The 16,115-nt window shown below is 37.6% G+C and overlaps 1 protein-coding gene across 1 annotated transcript in view; it reads right to left on the bottom strand.

Annotated features, from left to right (window-relative positions):
- LOC121327507 (glutamate receptor ionotropic, kainate 1) overlaps window positions 1-16,115 on the bottom strand; it is a 58,652-nt gene that overhangs the window by 27,438 nt on the left and 15,099 nt on the right. The window contains exons 3-5 of the mRNA XM_041271577.1: window positions 8,049-8,230; window positions 5,108-5,161; window positions 449-622 (exon numbers count right to left, since the gene is read on the bottom strand). Coding sequence (XP_041127511.1) covers window positions 449-622; window positions 5,108-5,161; window positions 8,049-8,230 — 410 coding nt within the window. The remainder of the gene's footprint in view (window positions 1-448; window positions 623-5,107; window positions 5,162-8,048; window positions 8,231-16,115) is intronic.

The following is a 16,115-nucleotide window of genomic DNA, read 5'->3' as shown; positions in this document are numbered from 1 at the left end:
GGCTTGGCAGAGGGGAGAGGCCAAGGTTTGTACCATCAGATCATAACAGTACTCTGATCTTCACTTATTTGGACTCAGAGTCGTCACACTGATGGGTTCTCGGTTCCAGGAAGCTGACATGGTTAAATCTGTGTCATACAATACATTTTATGTATTCAAAAAGTAATTTAATGATTATTTAACAAATACATTCAAAACATACAAAAATTAAGCTTTTTAACTAAATTAAAACTGTACAACTAAATGTTAAAAGGACTTGTTAACAACAGGAACAAAAATGTTTTCAAACCCTTTTAAATTATCGGCAATAGGATGATGGGTTATTTTTTGGGATGGAGGTACACCAAAGTAAGATAATGACAATTAGTATTTCCTGTGTAAAGTAAATTCTTGAAATTGTAAACTGGTGCCCTTATTCCCCCGATGATATTTGCCAATTCTTACTTACTGTCATAATGCCGTCTAATAAGCCAGTTTCAGGTTTGGGAGGTGCTTGGAGACGTTCCATCGACCATTTATCTACAACTGAAGCCACATGCGCATTGTCGATGTTGAGAAGTCGAAATCCAGTAATGTTGACTCCACTGTATCGGTAGGGTTCAAGATCCAAAGCAAACAGGTCCTGTATAACATAAAAACACAGTATAAATATATATGGCCTAAATGCCTGTTTGCAATACAATCTTACTATAGAATAAAAAACTAATGAAGCAAGATTGTAAACTATTGCAAAAGCTATTTGACTTGCTTCTTGACAGTGGCTTTTTAAAGCTAAATTCCTTGTGCTCCACTTACTTTCTAAATAAGTCATTTGCAAGGGGTTATGCAAGAGTGCATGTCATTTCAGTTTTATTTTTTGCTTTTACATTGATCACAATGCTATAGCAACTGTCTCATCTGTACAATAAAGTCAAAAAACTATCATAAATTCGTTACAAAAAGTGTTTAAAAAAATGTTATGGTTTAAGATCCGCCACAAAATCCATTAAACGCCATAAAACATGACAATTAAATTAACTTCAATGATGCAGCTTGAAGTCACAGAAATCAAGAAATGCCATACTACCCATTACTCGGCTAGATCCAGGTTAGGCTTTCAGCATAGATACAGTATATCTTGAGAATTGCTCATTCACTTAATGAAACCTGGTATGGGCATTTACTAGCACAAGAGCTTGAGGCTGTCCAAAGCTTTATCATTGGGAGTTACTTTTGCATGAGGTTTGGCCTCTGATTAGCTGGGTTAATTAAGGCTTCAGAACCATTTGCCCTCATTTGAAAATAGCTTTGAAATAGACTTTAATTAAAGTTCTAAGTGTAAAAACTTGTCAGGATGTTAATGAAAAGAAAAAAAATATACAGGTACATTATTTAAACAGTTGTAGCAGCACGTGGGGAGTATATTTTTCGAAACCCCGCTACTTGCTCTTTAACTTTTGTTCAAATTAATAACACAGAACAACACTGTCTTATGTTAAATAACCCATTAATTGGTGGTAAGCACTTCTTGAAAACGTGGTGATTACTAAAATAACTTATTTTGAAGTATTTCTACGCTGTAAAAAAACTGTAAACACAGCAATTAACAACCCTTGTTTGCAACATTTTATTCCATTAATAATTTTACAGTGTTTTTCATTTTTAGTTAAACTGGGTTCAGTGACCCAGTTGAGTTGAGTGTGTATTGCTGGCAAAAGTTTTTAATCTGTGTTTTTCTGATGTCCCACCACTGCCTCATATTTTTATAGTGCAGTTTTTCTTATTCTTATGTATTCAGATGAGCGTGTGACATGTAGAAGCGGTCTAACCTTGCTCTATATATTTGTTGTGAGCGACAATGAGACCAGGTGCATTGTCTTGCATTAGGGCGCAGTCACCTCCAGACATCAACCAGGCCACTGAACTGAAAAAATCTGCAGCTAATTCACTCGAGCATTGGGGACTGGGTTCCTCATTGTTCCTATCCATGTTAAAATCAATGGTGCAGTTAAAATCTCCCCCACTACCACCACATCATCATTATCAATACTTAAAAGAGCTTGCATTAGTTTGGTAAAAATTAAGATTAATTCCCTCCCCTTATTTGGTGCATAAATATAATAATAAAAACATATAAAATGTCACTCAACCTTGCCCTCACTTTTAATAAACTCTTTTCAATCTCTTCAATGTCTAAAATCATTGCTCCTAGGCTGGGCTTAAATAATATTGCTAATTCCTGCTCTGCCCCTCCACTCTGCCAGCCACACCACCTCATTCTCCCTGTCTGACTGCATATCCTGTGTTAATGCTACCCCTGTCCGCTTCTGCTCTAAAAACTCACACAGCTGCGGTCATTCACGTTAAAAGAAATAAAAACGCACTTTTCCATACTAGCTAAAAAAACTGACAAAGTAAAACAAGCGACGATACAAAAATTATTATAAGAGGTATCTATTTAAACTTAACATTTAGCAACATTATCAATCTTTTTTCTTAATCACTTGAGCATATTTCTTAAGGCCATTTTTTGCTGGTCAAATTCTTTTAATGTTGCGTTTTGAGTGACGATGTGCACTGAGTGGAGGCATAATCGCAAATCTCGGAAGAAGTTTTCAATTTCAATCCCTCTTTTTTATTTTTGGATTTTAATTTTTTCAAGTTAAAAAAAATGGTTTTCGGTTGTATCAGGATGTCAGAGATGAGCGAGGAGTCAGACAGCTCCCTCTCCATTTCTCCTTCTCCATCCTCACTGTCTCTATGGCTCTGCTCCGCTCTCCTCTCAGCACATACACAGCCACCACCACTGCCTCTGCCTGCTGGGATTCAGAGAGAGAAGAGAGCTGCACAGCGCCGGTCCACAGCCCGTCTCCATGCCACTCCCCTCTCCCTCCATGTCAGGAGGGATAGACAACCCTGCCTGAGGCAGGCTCCCCTCCAGCCCAGGCTTGGGGCTCTGCTCCGTTCCCTGCTCGCTGTTAGGCAGATCTGCAGCTTCTTCATTATTTTCTTTTTAGTTTCTTTTCTAGTAACTTCGTTTGGTGAAAGACCACAACTGAATCTCTTCAGCCTCGGCTGTGGTGTTGGCAGCTCCATCACATTCAGAGGCTCCCCAGCCTCTGCAGACACTGGCTGCCGCTGTGACAGGGAAGCCAAGTCATCCTCCTCCTCATCCCCAACCTCCCCAGCCTCCTCCCTCCCATCAGTACCCTGCTCCTGCCTTGCCTCATTCCTATCTCTTCATAGACGTGCATACTGATAAATCCTCTCCTGATCACTTGTTTTATTACTGAACTACTCAATAATGCGATCCAACTCATTATTTTATTACTATAACATCTCAAAAAGCTCTGCAAATCTCTGTAGTATTCTTTGAGCGCTGGATGAGGAAGAAGCTATCTTTGCTTGTGCCCGTATTATCTCTTTTGTACAGGGGCTATGTGTATTGCTCAGATACAGACCTTTTTTTTCGGGCTATCGGTCTCACTCGGCAGCATTACATGATGAATATAGAAATATTCACTATCACACCCTAAAGGCTGCTACCTACCAGACACGATGCGGCAAGCGGAACTGTGAAGCGATGGGTCAAAATGAAAAAAGCTTATACTTTTGATAAGTATCGTTCACACCACAGGCGATGCGGGAGCAGCACCAGGGTGTCAATAAATAGTACTGAATCCTATTTTTTCTGATTTGACGTGCTGCAACTAAGACATTGAGCAATGCTTATGCTTATTAAAGCCTTTGCATTTAAAGTTGCCAGTGTTTTCCTTTGCTGTGGAGAGGGGCTCCTGCAGAAATAATGCAACATTTTGCCTTGTTTTATTTTATTTTATTGTTGGCGGTTCTCTGTATATGTCCCATTTTAAAAGTAGTCAGTTTCTCGTGCTGTAAAACATGTTATCATCCAGCAAAAGTAAAGGCTGTGCACACTGAAAGCATGCCTGTCTGTCTGCCACTGAACTGTGTGACACATCCCTCTCTCAGAAATGAAATAGTGCTGATCATAGATAGGTGCTGTTAAGTTGCTGTTCATGACTGCTCTGAACTACTTCCCTGTGGCAGGCTGAAATAAATCAAGAACACTAAAGCAAAACTTAAATAGCAATTATAAAGAAATAATGCAGATTTTCTAACATTTTCAAAAATCGAAGATAGCATCTACTGTAATTACATTACTGCTCGGGCAACACACATTGAAAAGACACATTTTTCTAGACCTGTTTTAAATAAGTATATCAATCCTTCACCAACCGCATATTTACCAACCGCGGAATTAATGTATACACGCACATAGATTTGTGTATATGCGGTTTTGCACGGAAACATATGACACATCCACATTTGCTTCCGCGGCACCCTGTGTATTCTTCCGCGCTCCCATCTCGTCAGCATCTCCCCTACCAGTACTAGCATCATCTCTAGCTTTGTCTCATGTACTAGTCATAGTAGTGTGCGCACGCGGTCTCATTGTTCCTTGTTAACTTAGCGTAACTATCACGAGTCAACAACACCCTGGCCTTCAACTCTAAGGATTCAAGGATTCTCTTTATTATGTTATAATTGTATTACTTTTTACATGTTACATTACCCAGTATGTTATAGCATTTGCATTGCTTTTATGTTACTGTGTTTGTCATTTGTGTTTAGTGAAGGAAAATGCAACTTAGATAGGTTTTGATAAGTGTAACCTCGGCCGTGGAGAACCTAACCGCTTATTTTCCCATAAGCTCTAGTATTTACCAACCGCAGTTTTGCCAACCATGGGGGTTTTCAAGAACGTAACCCTGTGGTTGGCGAGGGATTACTGTACTTTTATAACAATAAACAACATTTGTTTGTTTTAATTTATTTCCAAGGTGGACATAAAAAAGAAAATATTCTACAATGTACTGCTTTTCAGGTAAGCATTTAAATATTTAGGCACATTTGTTGTATAATAATTTTGAATGCGACAATGCTACTTTTTCTGCTTTAATAAATATGTTTAAGCGTAAACTACTTATTTTTAGACCGTCAAAATGCTGTGAAGTAAGTTATTTTTTACCCTGAAAAAATACAGCCCTGATGTAATGATTCAAAAGGACCTTTTTTTTCTTTATAAAACAGTAACATAATGCCTTACCAGTGTGGTAAAAAAGTAGTGATAGTATTCAGTCATCATCCCCATGGAAAGGATCTACAAATAGACAACAGGCAATGAATACAAACTCTCCAAAATACAACATAACAGTACGGAGTTGGGTCTCGTCTCCCTATATACTTACAGAATGATCCAGTGGATCCAGCCTGGGCTTATAAGACAGAGAGAGGCAACAGACAGGCAGTATAGTTTTACTTCTGTCCATCTACAAACTGCCATTTGACTTTCCATACCAAGTCTAATTAATACACATTTGCACCAATCTTTCCATCATTATTATTTTTTCTATTATTATTAGTAGTAGTCACAGTAGTAGTATATATTTTGTTATATTTTATTTGCATAAACTATTTTTTCATATAAAATGTAATATTGTATGTGTGATTAAAGTAAAACAGCCACTGAACTTCAAAAGTACTAATTCACTGTTGTAGTTGAACTTCTTAAGCAAGCACACAATGTAACTACAATAACTGGAGATATAGATCGGGGGGGGGGGGGTTGGGCATTGCAAAATCCAATAATAGACAGTTAAGTACTACTTTTAATCGGTTCAGTACTATTGAATGTTTGTACATTATCTCTATTTGGTTTAATAGTAGTAAACAGCTCAGTTTAAAACTGTCCTGGTTTTGTCATCTCATGTGCATTTTCATCAGTGATATACACCTTCACTCTTTGAGATCATCAAACCTTGGCATCTCTGAATCTACAGAACTAGACAGTGTCTGAAGAAGAATTCATTTCACTACTGCCTGAGCCAACGCCCCCCCCACACACTTTTGCCTCAACAACAACTTTACGGCCCCTGGGCGTTGACTCAGCAGAATTCAGTAACATGGATAGTGTTTGATTAAAGGGCTTTGATTTACTGCTGCATTGCATTGAGCTATTTTTGGTCAAGAAAATGTAAATGTACACTGTAGTTATTTACCATAATTTCTGGAATATAACACATACTGTTCCAAGCCATTTATTACCCTACATAAAGGGCTTGAGTCTCAAACTATTCTTTGAGTTCCTAACTGAAATACAGTGGTTTGCAGAAGTATTCACCCCCAACCCTGCAAAGTTTTCACATTTTGTTGGCACCTGAGCGTACTCTACAACGCTTTCAAATTAGACTTTACATGTAGAATCTACACAAACTACTCCACATTGATAAAGTTAAAAAATGTGTATAGAATATAATTACAGAGATTAAATCAAAATAAACAAAGAGATTAATCTCAGTTGCAAAAGTATTCAACTAAAGCAAGTCAGGTGCAAATGATTTGTTTGAAAGGTCACACAATTAGTGAAATGGCTTCAGCCTATGTGTACTCAAAGTGGTTTAACTTGTACATAATTTCCCTCAGGTATATAAAGACTTTCAAGCTGCAACTCATATAATGATCCAACAAAGCAACCTGAAGACCAAGGAGCTTTTAAAATAAGTCAGGGATAAAGTGGTTGAGAGGCATAGGGCAGCAGAAGGGTAAAACAAAATTTCAAAAGGCGCTGATTATCCCTCTCAGCACAGTGAAGTCCATCACCCAGACACTACCCAGATTAGGTCGCTCTCCCAAACTGAGCAGCCAGGCAAGCAGGAAATTGGTTTGGGATGTCACCCTAAAACCAACAATGACCTTGCAAAGTGTGTGTCTGAGATGGGAGTCAGTGTTCACACATCAAAATAAGCACATCTGGTCTGTATGGACAGGTGGCAAGAAAGAAGCCATTACTCAGAATGCCTCATCTTAAAACATGTATGGAGTTTACAAAAAAGCATGTAAATAATACTGCAGACATGTGGAAAAAGGTTTTGTGGTCAGACGAGACAAAAATTGAACTTTTCGGTCTAAATTCCAAGCGTTACGTCTGGTGCAAGCCCAACACTGCACATCACCCAGTCAGCACCATCCCAACTGTCAAGCATGGTGGTGGCAACATCATGTTATTGGAATGCTTCTCTTCAGCAGGGACGGGGAAGGTTGTCAGGATAGAGGGGAGAATGGATGGTGCAAAATACAGGTGAATCCTTGAGGAAAACTTGTTTGAGTCAGCCAACTGGGGAGGAAATTCACATTTCAGCAGGACAATGACCCAAAGCACAAAGCCAAAGCTACACTGTAGTGGTTGAACAAGAAGAGAATTAATGTTCTTGAGTGGCCCAGCCAAAGTCCTGACTTGATCTAATCGAAAATTTATGGCGAGACTTGAAGTTTGCAGTCCATCCACAATGATCCCCAACAAACTTGCCAGAACTGGAGCAATTTTCCCATGAAGAATGGACAAAAATGTCACCATCCTACTGTGCAAAGCTAGTAGAGACCTATCCAAAAAGACTCATAGCAGTAATTGCTGCAAAAGGTGCTTCTACCACGTACTGACTTAAGGGGCTGAATACTTATGCAACCAATAAATTTCATTTTGTACATTCTTTGCAAGTTTTGCTGACATTTAACCTCCTCCTTATATAACAGTGTTCAATTTAACCACTACAGCTTTGAATAAAAAAAGTTAGTTTGAAAAACTGTGCTTCCTTATTTTGTAATTCAACAAAATGTGACATTATTGGTAGAGGGTGAATACTTCTGCAAACCACTGTATGTAACAAGCAGTGTTTCACATTTCATTTACCAGGAATTCTCAAACTTATTTATACATTTATATTAATTCCAATGTAAGTCAATGTAACATATACATATCTGTGCAAAGCCCCTCTATTCTTACTTTGGGTCCCTTAACACAGCTTCCTGCACTGCTCTGATCTTTAGTGCCATAATGTCTTAATACATCATAAAAAAGACTGCCCCCCTTTGTCTTTTCTAAATTGAGCTCTACAATAACAAATTCATCTACCAGAAAAAAAAGATTCCTATGTGAAGTGCATGCAAGTAAAGACTCATACCAATTGACAAAAACAGTTACTGCCACTCACCTGCTTAAGAACCTCTGCAGTTGTTTGGTGTGTGCAGTCGAATATTACAAAGAACTCCTTGCCCTTCTTCATCTCTTTCAATAGAGGTCTGGCATCCTTACTCACTGTGGGGAGTTGCCGGATTTTAATTTTGATATTATATCTGGATGGTGCTTTGATAAGCTCCTGCAGGCGAATTAACCCTGAAAGGCAAAATCCAAAACAAGGCCTCATGTCTTTTCAGTTTACATATAGGCCTAATTGACAAACTGTTAAGTTATTTTTCCAATTTTTTTTTTCTAAATAAATGCTGATGTTCATGAATGTTGTCGTTTATTGAAATGGATTGTTTTAAATAAGCATGAGAACATTTCATGAATCAAACTTCAAATATGTTTTCATAGCAACTCGTAACATTATTTAAAGTTAAATCTTTGTGAATGGAGCCCAGTTAGAGTCCTGCACTGCGTTGGGGTACCCTCAGATGACCCGCAAAAGTGGGTCGGGCTCGAGTTGGTATGTTTGAATCACAAAAAATGTTTTCTGTCCTTTCAGCGTACTCATCTGTAACCCTCTCCCAAATAACATATCAGAATGTAAATGTACTGGTACTCCAAGCACTAAAGCAGGAGTAGGGAGGAGTCAGCTGACTAAGCAATATTCTCTGTTTGTATTGCCGCTTGTTGGATATGTCTTAAGATACTTATCATATCTGCTTGGTGATACAAAAATGTCTGTGGACGAGGTTAATAATATTATTATGTAGCGGATAATACTTTCAGAGGTAAATCAGAATATTTTTTTGAATCCTAGCGAAAGAAAATAATGTTACATCTCTGCGAAAGCACAGATGTGGCTCCCGTTCAACCGGTGGCATGAAAATAATATACAGGTATTTATAGTAAAGTAAGTAGATAGTTAATATGTTATAAGGTTAAAATATATCCAGACCACTAGTGCGAACTACCATGCTGTATAGCCTAAAATCTGTGGAGAATGGTAGATATACCTGTTTGTGAATGTGAGAGCGTGAGAGAGTCAGTCAGTCAGTCAACACAGATAAAGGACAAACACTTGCAGGTTTGGGTCTGGTTGCAGGTCATATTAAAGCGGGTCGGGGTCGTGGGTAAGATGGTGCTGCAGAGGGTTGCGGGTTTGGTCTTAAATCTGACCTGCACAAGACTCTAAGCCCAGTCTTTCTCAATAACAATGATCAACATTTCTGTAAAGAACATAAATGTTCAGATACTTTGTCTTTGATTTTATAATTATACTATGTAACCTAGATTTAACAGCAGGCTCTTGTGCCTCTTGCATCCCAAGATATGGGGGTGTGCATTACCAAAATGCACGTATACTCAGACACAGGTAAATTAACCCACAATTATACAATTGCAATACATAATTAAACTTAAATGTAAATTCCCTCTGAGGAAACTGCTAACATTCGATGTAGCTGCCACTAATGAAAACAATAACCTATCCTTAATGGCAGTTTAACTGCAACCACTTAACTGTAGAACGTGTATACCAAGGACAAAGATGCATCACTAATAATGCTTGCACTGGAAAATATGGGTGAAGCAGGCCTGTAAAGCATCAGGACAAGTACAGCAAGTAAAAGAATATTTATGACCATTCAAATGCAAAACGGTCAATCTAAATGTCTAGTGTGCCCATAGAAAAGCAGAGAGCAAGGGCATGGTATTTTTTTTAGAACTCTTTTTTTTTTTTTTTTTTTTTTTTTTTACTATAGCTTCATTTACTTAAAAGGCTAATTGTAGCACACGTCATGCTCTGACCAACATCACAGTGAAGTCTGATTTTTTGAGGGATAAAATAACAGTGAAATCATACCTCGTAAGCTTAGTCTGCCTATGTTGTTTGTCATACTTTAAAGTTGGTATGCAGATTTACTGTGGAACATGTTTGAATTTGTAGGGTTTTGCATAGTTATCTTATTTTGTATTGTTTTTAATTGTTTTGTTGACCTACTGATGCACCCGTCTGGTTAGTTGACACTTCTGTTATAGGTGTTTCTTACGGAGTAGATGACAATAAGTCAAGGCACCTATACCTCAGTAAGGGGCAAGGCAGGGTCCACTTGAAGTAGACATGGTACCACTGAAAGGGGAGTGGCCAAAACTAGCAGATGTTTTACAGATCTTCTGGTTTTGCACATGAACATTTCAAGTTTGAAGCTGCCAACTCAAAATCTGAATTTAAAACCTTCACATCCATAATGCTTGCATCTGAGAAGATAATTACATTGAACTTATAAGTATATAAAACATATTGCCTGTAAACATTGTATATAAATGGACAGCACACACATAGAAATGTATCAACTTAACTTTTGAAAATGACTTCCTGGCTATGTTCATTCAAGTTACGCTGTATTACCTTAAAGCATAGTATTATTGTTATTTACTATTTATTATTATTTATTTATTCGCAGATGCCCTTATCCAGAGCGACCTACAGTTGTTACAAAGTATCACATTACAAAACGACACATTATTATAAATTTCAATATAAAGTTGCTATTGATACAACAAAGCCTCTAGTCCCATATGTGCCAGCTCTCTTTCTAACTTGGGTATGATTTTTTTTTTTTTTTACAGTCTACAGTATATGCCCAGTTCGCAGAGTTGAATATTTGTATTTTTTTCATCCTCACCTTAAAGCAAGACATTGTTCCGAAAGGCACACCTTTCCATTCACAAAGCTAGGTCCAATATTGAATTATGTTAATAAGTTCAGATTTAACTCAGTGCTGGGACAAATAGTCAAATAACAAACATTGCATGAACTATAATAGTTGGCAAAAATTTCCATGTTCATATTTGTTCATTAGGAGAATTTATAAATTACTGTTAAAAGATATGATGCATAAGAAACCAATGCATAACTTAAGCCTGAAATAAATAACAATCATTCAACTGTACAAATGAGTGTTTCTCTTCTTTCTTTAATATGTGATTACTCCTGATATTTATTACTGCAATATGGTAGAAATTATACTTTTATTTTTTAGGTAATTTCAAAATATTTTAATAATTTACCATTGTGACTTACCTCACAAATTAAACTGATAATATTAGGTATTCAGAATACTAGAATATTGTGAATGCTCAGTACATGCAGGCGGAATTCTCTTATTCCTTACGTATTCCGCGCTTCCATGGTAAACTGAATATTCCTTTTTTGCTATGAACGCATTCGCACCTTGCTTCCCACTGCAATCCAAAAGAGTGCTGATTGTAGTAGATTAGCTTGTTCATTGTAAAGAACTGCCGGTGTGGACGTATATTTCTGTTATTTGTTTTTTCATATACGGAATCTGATATTTTGAGATTATGGATGCGTGTGGAATTCAGTGCAGTGTGTTCATGCAGACATGCCCGCTTATGTATTTATTAATATAACAAGGAGACAGACTGAAGATGAGTTGCCCCTGTTTAGCCAAGCATATCATCAACAGAGCCTACAGTAAACAAATGTATTGTAGAATAGCCATAATAAATAAAGAAAACAAATACTGTGTGTGTGTGTGTGTGTGTCTATATATATATATATATATATATATATATATATATATATATATATATATATATATATATATATATAGGTAGTGGACAAAAAAATTGAAACACCTGGGTAAATGAGGGACACCAAGTATATTGAAAGCAAGGGCTTCCAATTCCAGTGAAGGCATTGCCCCGCCTGGAAACTTTATTTTTGTGAGTTTTGTTTTTGCTTTATTAGTGTTTGAGTATCTGTTATTTTGCCCATTATTATATATATATAGTTAATTTTTTGATGCAGTATATATAGGTTAGGGACAGAAAAATCAGTTTGTTGGTTTGTCATCGTACACTGTATTTTTAACATTGTAAATGAGGGACACCAAGTATATTGAAAGCAAAGGTTTCCACACAGGTGTGGCTCATGCATTAATTAAGCAATTAACATCCCAGCATGCTTAGGGTCATGTATAAAAATGCTAGACAGGCCTGGCTGCCTATAATTATGGCTAACATGGCTGCAAGAAGAGACCTCAGTGACTTTGAAAGAGGGGTGATTGTTCGGGTGCGTTTGGCAGGAGCATCAGTGACCAAGACAGCAGTGATAGTGCACCCCTTACATAATAAATAAATCTTAAATGTTTGTGTTGTAATTTTTGCTACTTACTAGTTATGTGCAGAGCTACGCTTTATAAAACGTTTTTTTTTTATACACTTATCATCAATTTTCAAGTTGAGTGAATAAACACACCTACAGTAAAAGTACAGATGTGTGAAAAGCTTGCAAAGAGGAAAATGTACAGTATGTGCTTGTTTGTTCTCCTAGTTTTAAAATGTTAAACAAGTTTTTTTTTTCCATCTCCCTTTGCATTGCATGACGTGCACATGTTAAAGGCACACTGCTGCACTGAAGGGGTGCACTTTCGCATGCTACACCAGGTTGGTGAAGACAAAGGGTGATTACCCAGTATGTCATTCATAAGGTTGAATTAAGGAAAAATTGATAGATCCACCTCACTTTAAAAAAAAAAAAAAAAAATTTGCTTTATAGTGCTGTGCTTTTAAAACTTCACATCGATGACGAACTTGATCCGGTTCTCTCAAATCCCCCTTCATGAATTTTTCTACCAGCCTTTTAAACACTTCTGCACATATCTGTTTCTTGCCATCAAGGTGTTTTACAACTTTAAAATACTTAATAAAACTGATGTTTCCTCAACAGACCAAAAGTAGCTGTTTTCTTGCACGTGCTGGTGTCACAAGAAATAAGTTAGCTGGGAAATACGTTAGCGTTTGCCTTTTTGAGCCTTTCTACGTATGCATAAATCGTAGAACTTAAAAGGCAAAGTTCTCTGTGGAGAGTCATCCAAAGTGACAAGACACCATTTGTATTTTTTGAGAAATGAAAACAGGTATTGCATTGCAGACAGTAATTTGTGTTTAAAAAGGTGGCATTTATTGTAATGTATATTTACGTTTAATTTGTATTATAAATACATTTCATCTTCAGGAAATTGCTCACCGTGTTTTAGTTTTTTTGTAGGTATAATTTATGTCTGTGCATAGTTAAAATCACTACTTGCCAAATGTGTATTTCCTTTCAAAAATGTTGTTTGTGGACAATGTCATACACTGTCCAGCAAATCAATGTTTAATAAGTGTTTACATAGGCTCACTTTAATAAAGTTGTATTATTTAGATGGTAAATTGCTTGGTGACTTTGAATCTTTTCAATAAATTGAGTGGGAAAGTGGGTACAAACACATTTCTTCATGTAGACAATAATGTTTTTGACGCTGTAATCAAGTCTAAACCTGTTATATAGAAAACATACACATTTTTAATGAATGATGGTGTTTTTAAGGTGTAAACATAATTTGAGAAAAGCATAAAACGATTAGCTTCCTATACATACCGTCCTAAAGTGCAGTTACAATATTTATATGAACATCTGTAATCCTAGTTGACATGGTGGATGTACTCGCACAGCACCAAATACTGTACTAATAATTCTCCTATGTAATGTAGTACCCTGTGCAAATCACCCATCCTCACTTCTACAATGAAAGTCCCCACACACCAGTCGTTATATATTTCAAGAAAGCTAAAACATCATATCAAAGGTTGGACTTTTTACTTGTAGATTATTATGTGAAACACGTTTTTGGTCATATACATTTTAATAGTAAGCAGCAAAAATGTCTGTTATCAATAATTTAAACAACATGGAATTGTCCATTGACTGTGTTACAATAAGCTATTAGTGAGATTTCTTTCATACTTCTTAAATATTACATGGGAATTTCATTTTCATTGCACATTTTGTTCCAGTGCAGTTCTAAATCTCTCGGAGTGAAGAATTTCACTGCTTGAAACAGGGAAACTATCTATACAAGATAAGTGTCTGATAGCTTGACCGGCATTTCAAAACTGGTTGATAGCTTGACCGCAGTATATAATTGCACATCAAAATAAATCCCAAGACAAATGCATATGGTTTCTGATACAGTATGTCAACACATACAAATTATACATGTATTTATTTCTCTTTCGCTGTATTATTTGTACGAAGAAAATCTAATATAAATATCCGTGCCAATTACAAATTTAAAATAACAACTCTGATGAGTTTGCAACATCTTTGTAAATTGGGAATTAAACTTAACAACTATTATTAAATAATACATAATATGTTGTATTAGAAACTGTTATTATTACATTTTAAACACAAATATAATTGCACATAAAAATAAATTGCACAACAAATGATAAATTATTTCTGCTTATGTCATAACCCATATACAAAATAATGCATGCATTGTATTTATTTCTCTTTTGCAAATATACTGCAAAGTACATGCACGAAGAAAACCTATAATATAAAGTTGCCAGCAATTAAATGTAATATTTGTAAACTACGTAGCCTAAAGTTAACCTATTATTAAATAATAATATGAAAAACGTGTTATTAATATTACAACAACGTGTTTCGGTTTTTACCACATATAATGTAGCTTTTAATAAAGATCCTGACAACATTTTTAAAAGTAAAACAATTAACTAGACTCATTGGAAAGACCGCAACAACAGACTTATTAATTAAAGCTCACAGACAGAAAAACTCGACGGCTTAATCTTTCCTTTAACCGCTAATATTCGCGCGCATGCGTAGAGAGGGTCAAAAAGGCAAAAGCTAATTTATTTCCTGTGACACCGTCATTTACTGTTGTATTTGTTATTGCGCGTGTTTGTTGTGGGTTACGCTTAGGTTGGAATATGCCGTTTACACGGCTTTATATCCCACTAGTATTCTGCATACTAGAATTCCGTGGAATATGCCACCTCTACTATTCTGAATAGGCAGAGGTGGAATATTCCTTTTCATATTCCTAATATGCTGTTCACTGAGCATATATAAAAAAGCTGCCCTATCAGGGCCCTGCTGTGAGGAGGAAGTCCCTCCCACCTCCTGCTGAGAGGGTTGTCCTCAAAGTAGCATATCGCCATTTTCTCTCTCACTTCACTGAGACAGGTCACAGATTGCCTCGTGCTTTCTTTGTCCGAATTTGTCTGATTTGTTGGTTTAAACCTTCAAATTATATCATTACATGGTAAAATTACGCTTTCGAGCGTTTATTGAGAGTGCTCTTGCCTTAGTCTTGTGTCAGTTTGCTGATTAGAGCTGGTTTCGACCCCTTGTGGAGATTGGCAAGCAGCCATTACTCTCTCCTTTTCACTACCTCATGTAGTTCTTTGTTGCCGTTGTTTGAGCTGTTGTGGTGCTGTAGGGTGACCTTGCGGGCTCGTGTAGAAGCTGTGTAGAACAACTGACGCCATCCTAAAAAAGGCATATTTGTCAGCGGCACTATCAACCAGGGTGGCTAATGCCATGTTTATACTGGTCTTGTACCAGACACAGTTGGCTGAGAGGCTGCAGGAGCGGGCAAAAGAGACGGACACAGGGGAGCTAATGGCGGTAACAAGGGCATTGACCAACCTAATGGCGGAGTTAGGTCAGGTATCAGACAGTTCTCAAGCGGAGCTGGTAGCTGCTCAAAGGCGACCGAGAAGGTAGCGCTATTAGATACACCCATTACACCAGGGCAGACATTCGGAACGACCATTGATGTGAGCCTTGAGAGGTCCCACAAGGCCACGGAGGTCGCTTCGAAATTCTCGCACCTTCTTGCCTACCTCCAGTGCCCAAGGTGGGCCTTGACAGCCTGCAGGGGCAACTGGGCCTGAACGCAGCACCCCACCCCAGAACAAACAAGCAGGCAGAGGAAGAGTGGGAGGCAAGGGACCACCACCGGCTAGGGGTAACCGGTTCTCCGGCTGAAGACCGAGGCAGGGGCCTAAGAAAGACCCGGCCCCTCCCAAGCCCAAGGGACACCACCCCTGAGGGGCCCCGGCTGCCACCAACCCCCCTCACAACCGGACTGACCAACGGACATGACCAATGGCAAGGATGCACCCAGGACTCCTAGGTGCTATCGACAATGAGCTCCTTACCACCGTTAAACCAGCGAGCGCGACTCACCTTCAACAGGAGATCGCCAAT

Source organism: Polyodon spathula, chromosome 15, assembly GCF_017654505.1.
Source record: "Polyodon spathula isolate WHYD16114869_AA chromosome 15, ASM1765450v1, whole genome shotgun sequence".
NCBI lineage: Eukaryota > Metazoa > Chordata > Actinopteri > Acipenseriformes > Polyodontidae > Polyodon > Polyodon spathula.
This window is presented reverse-complemented; position numbering and strand designations above follow the sequence as displayed.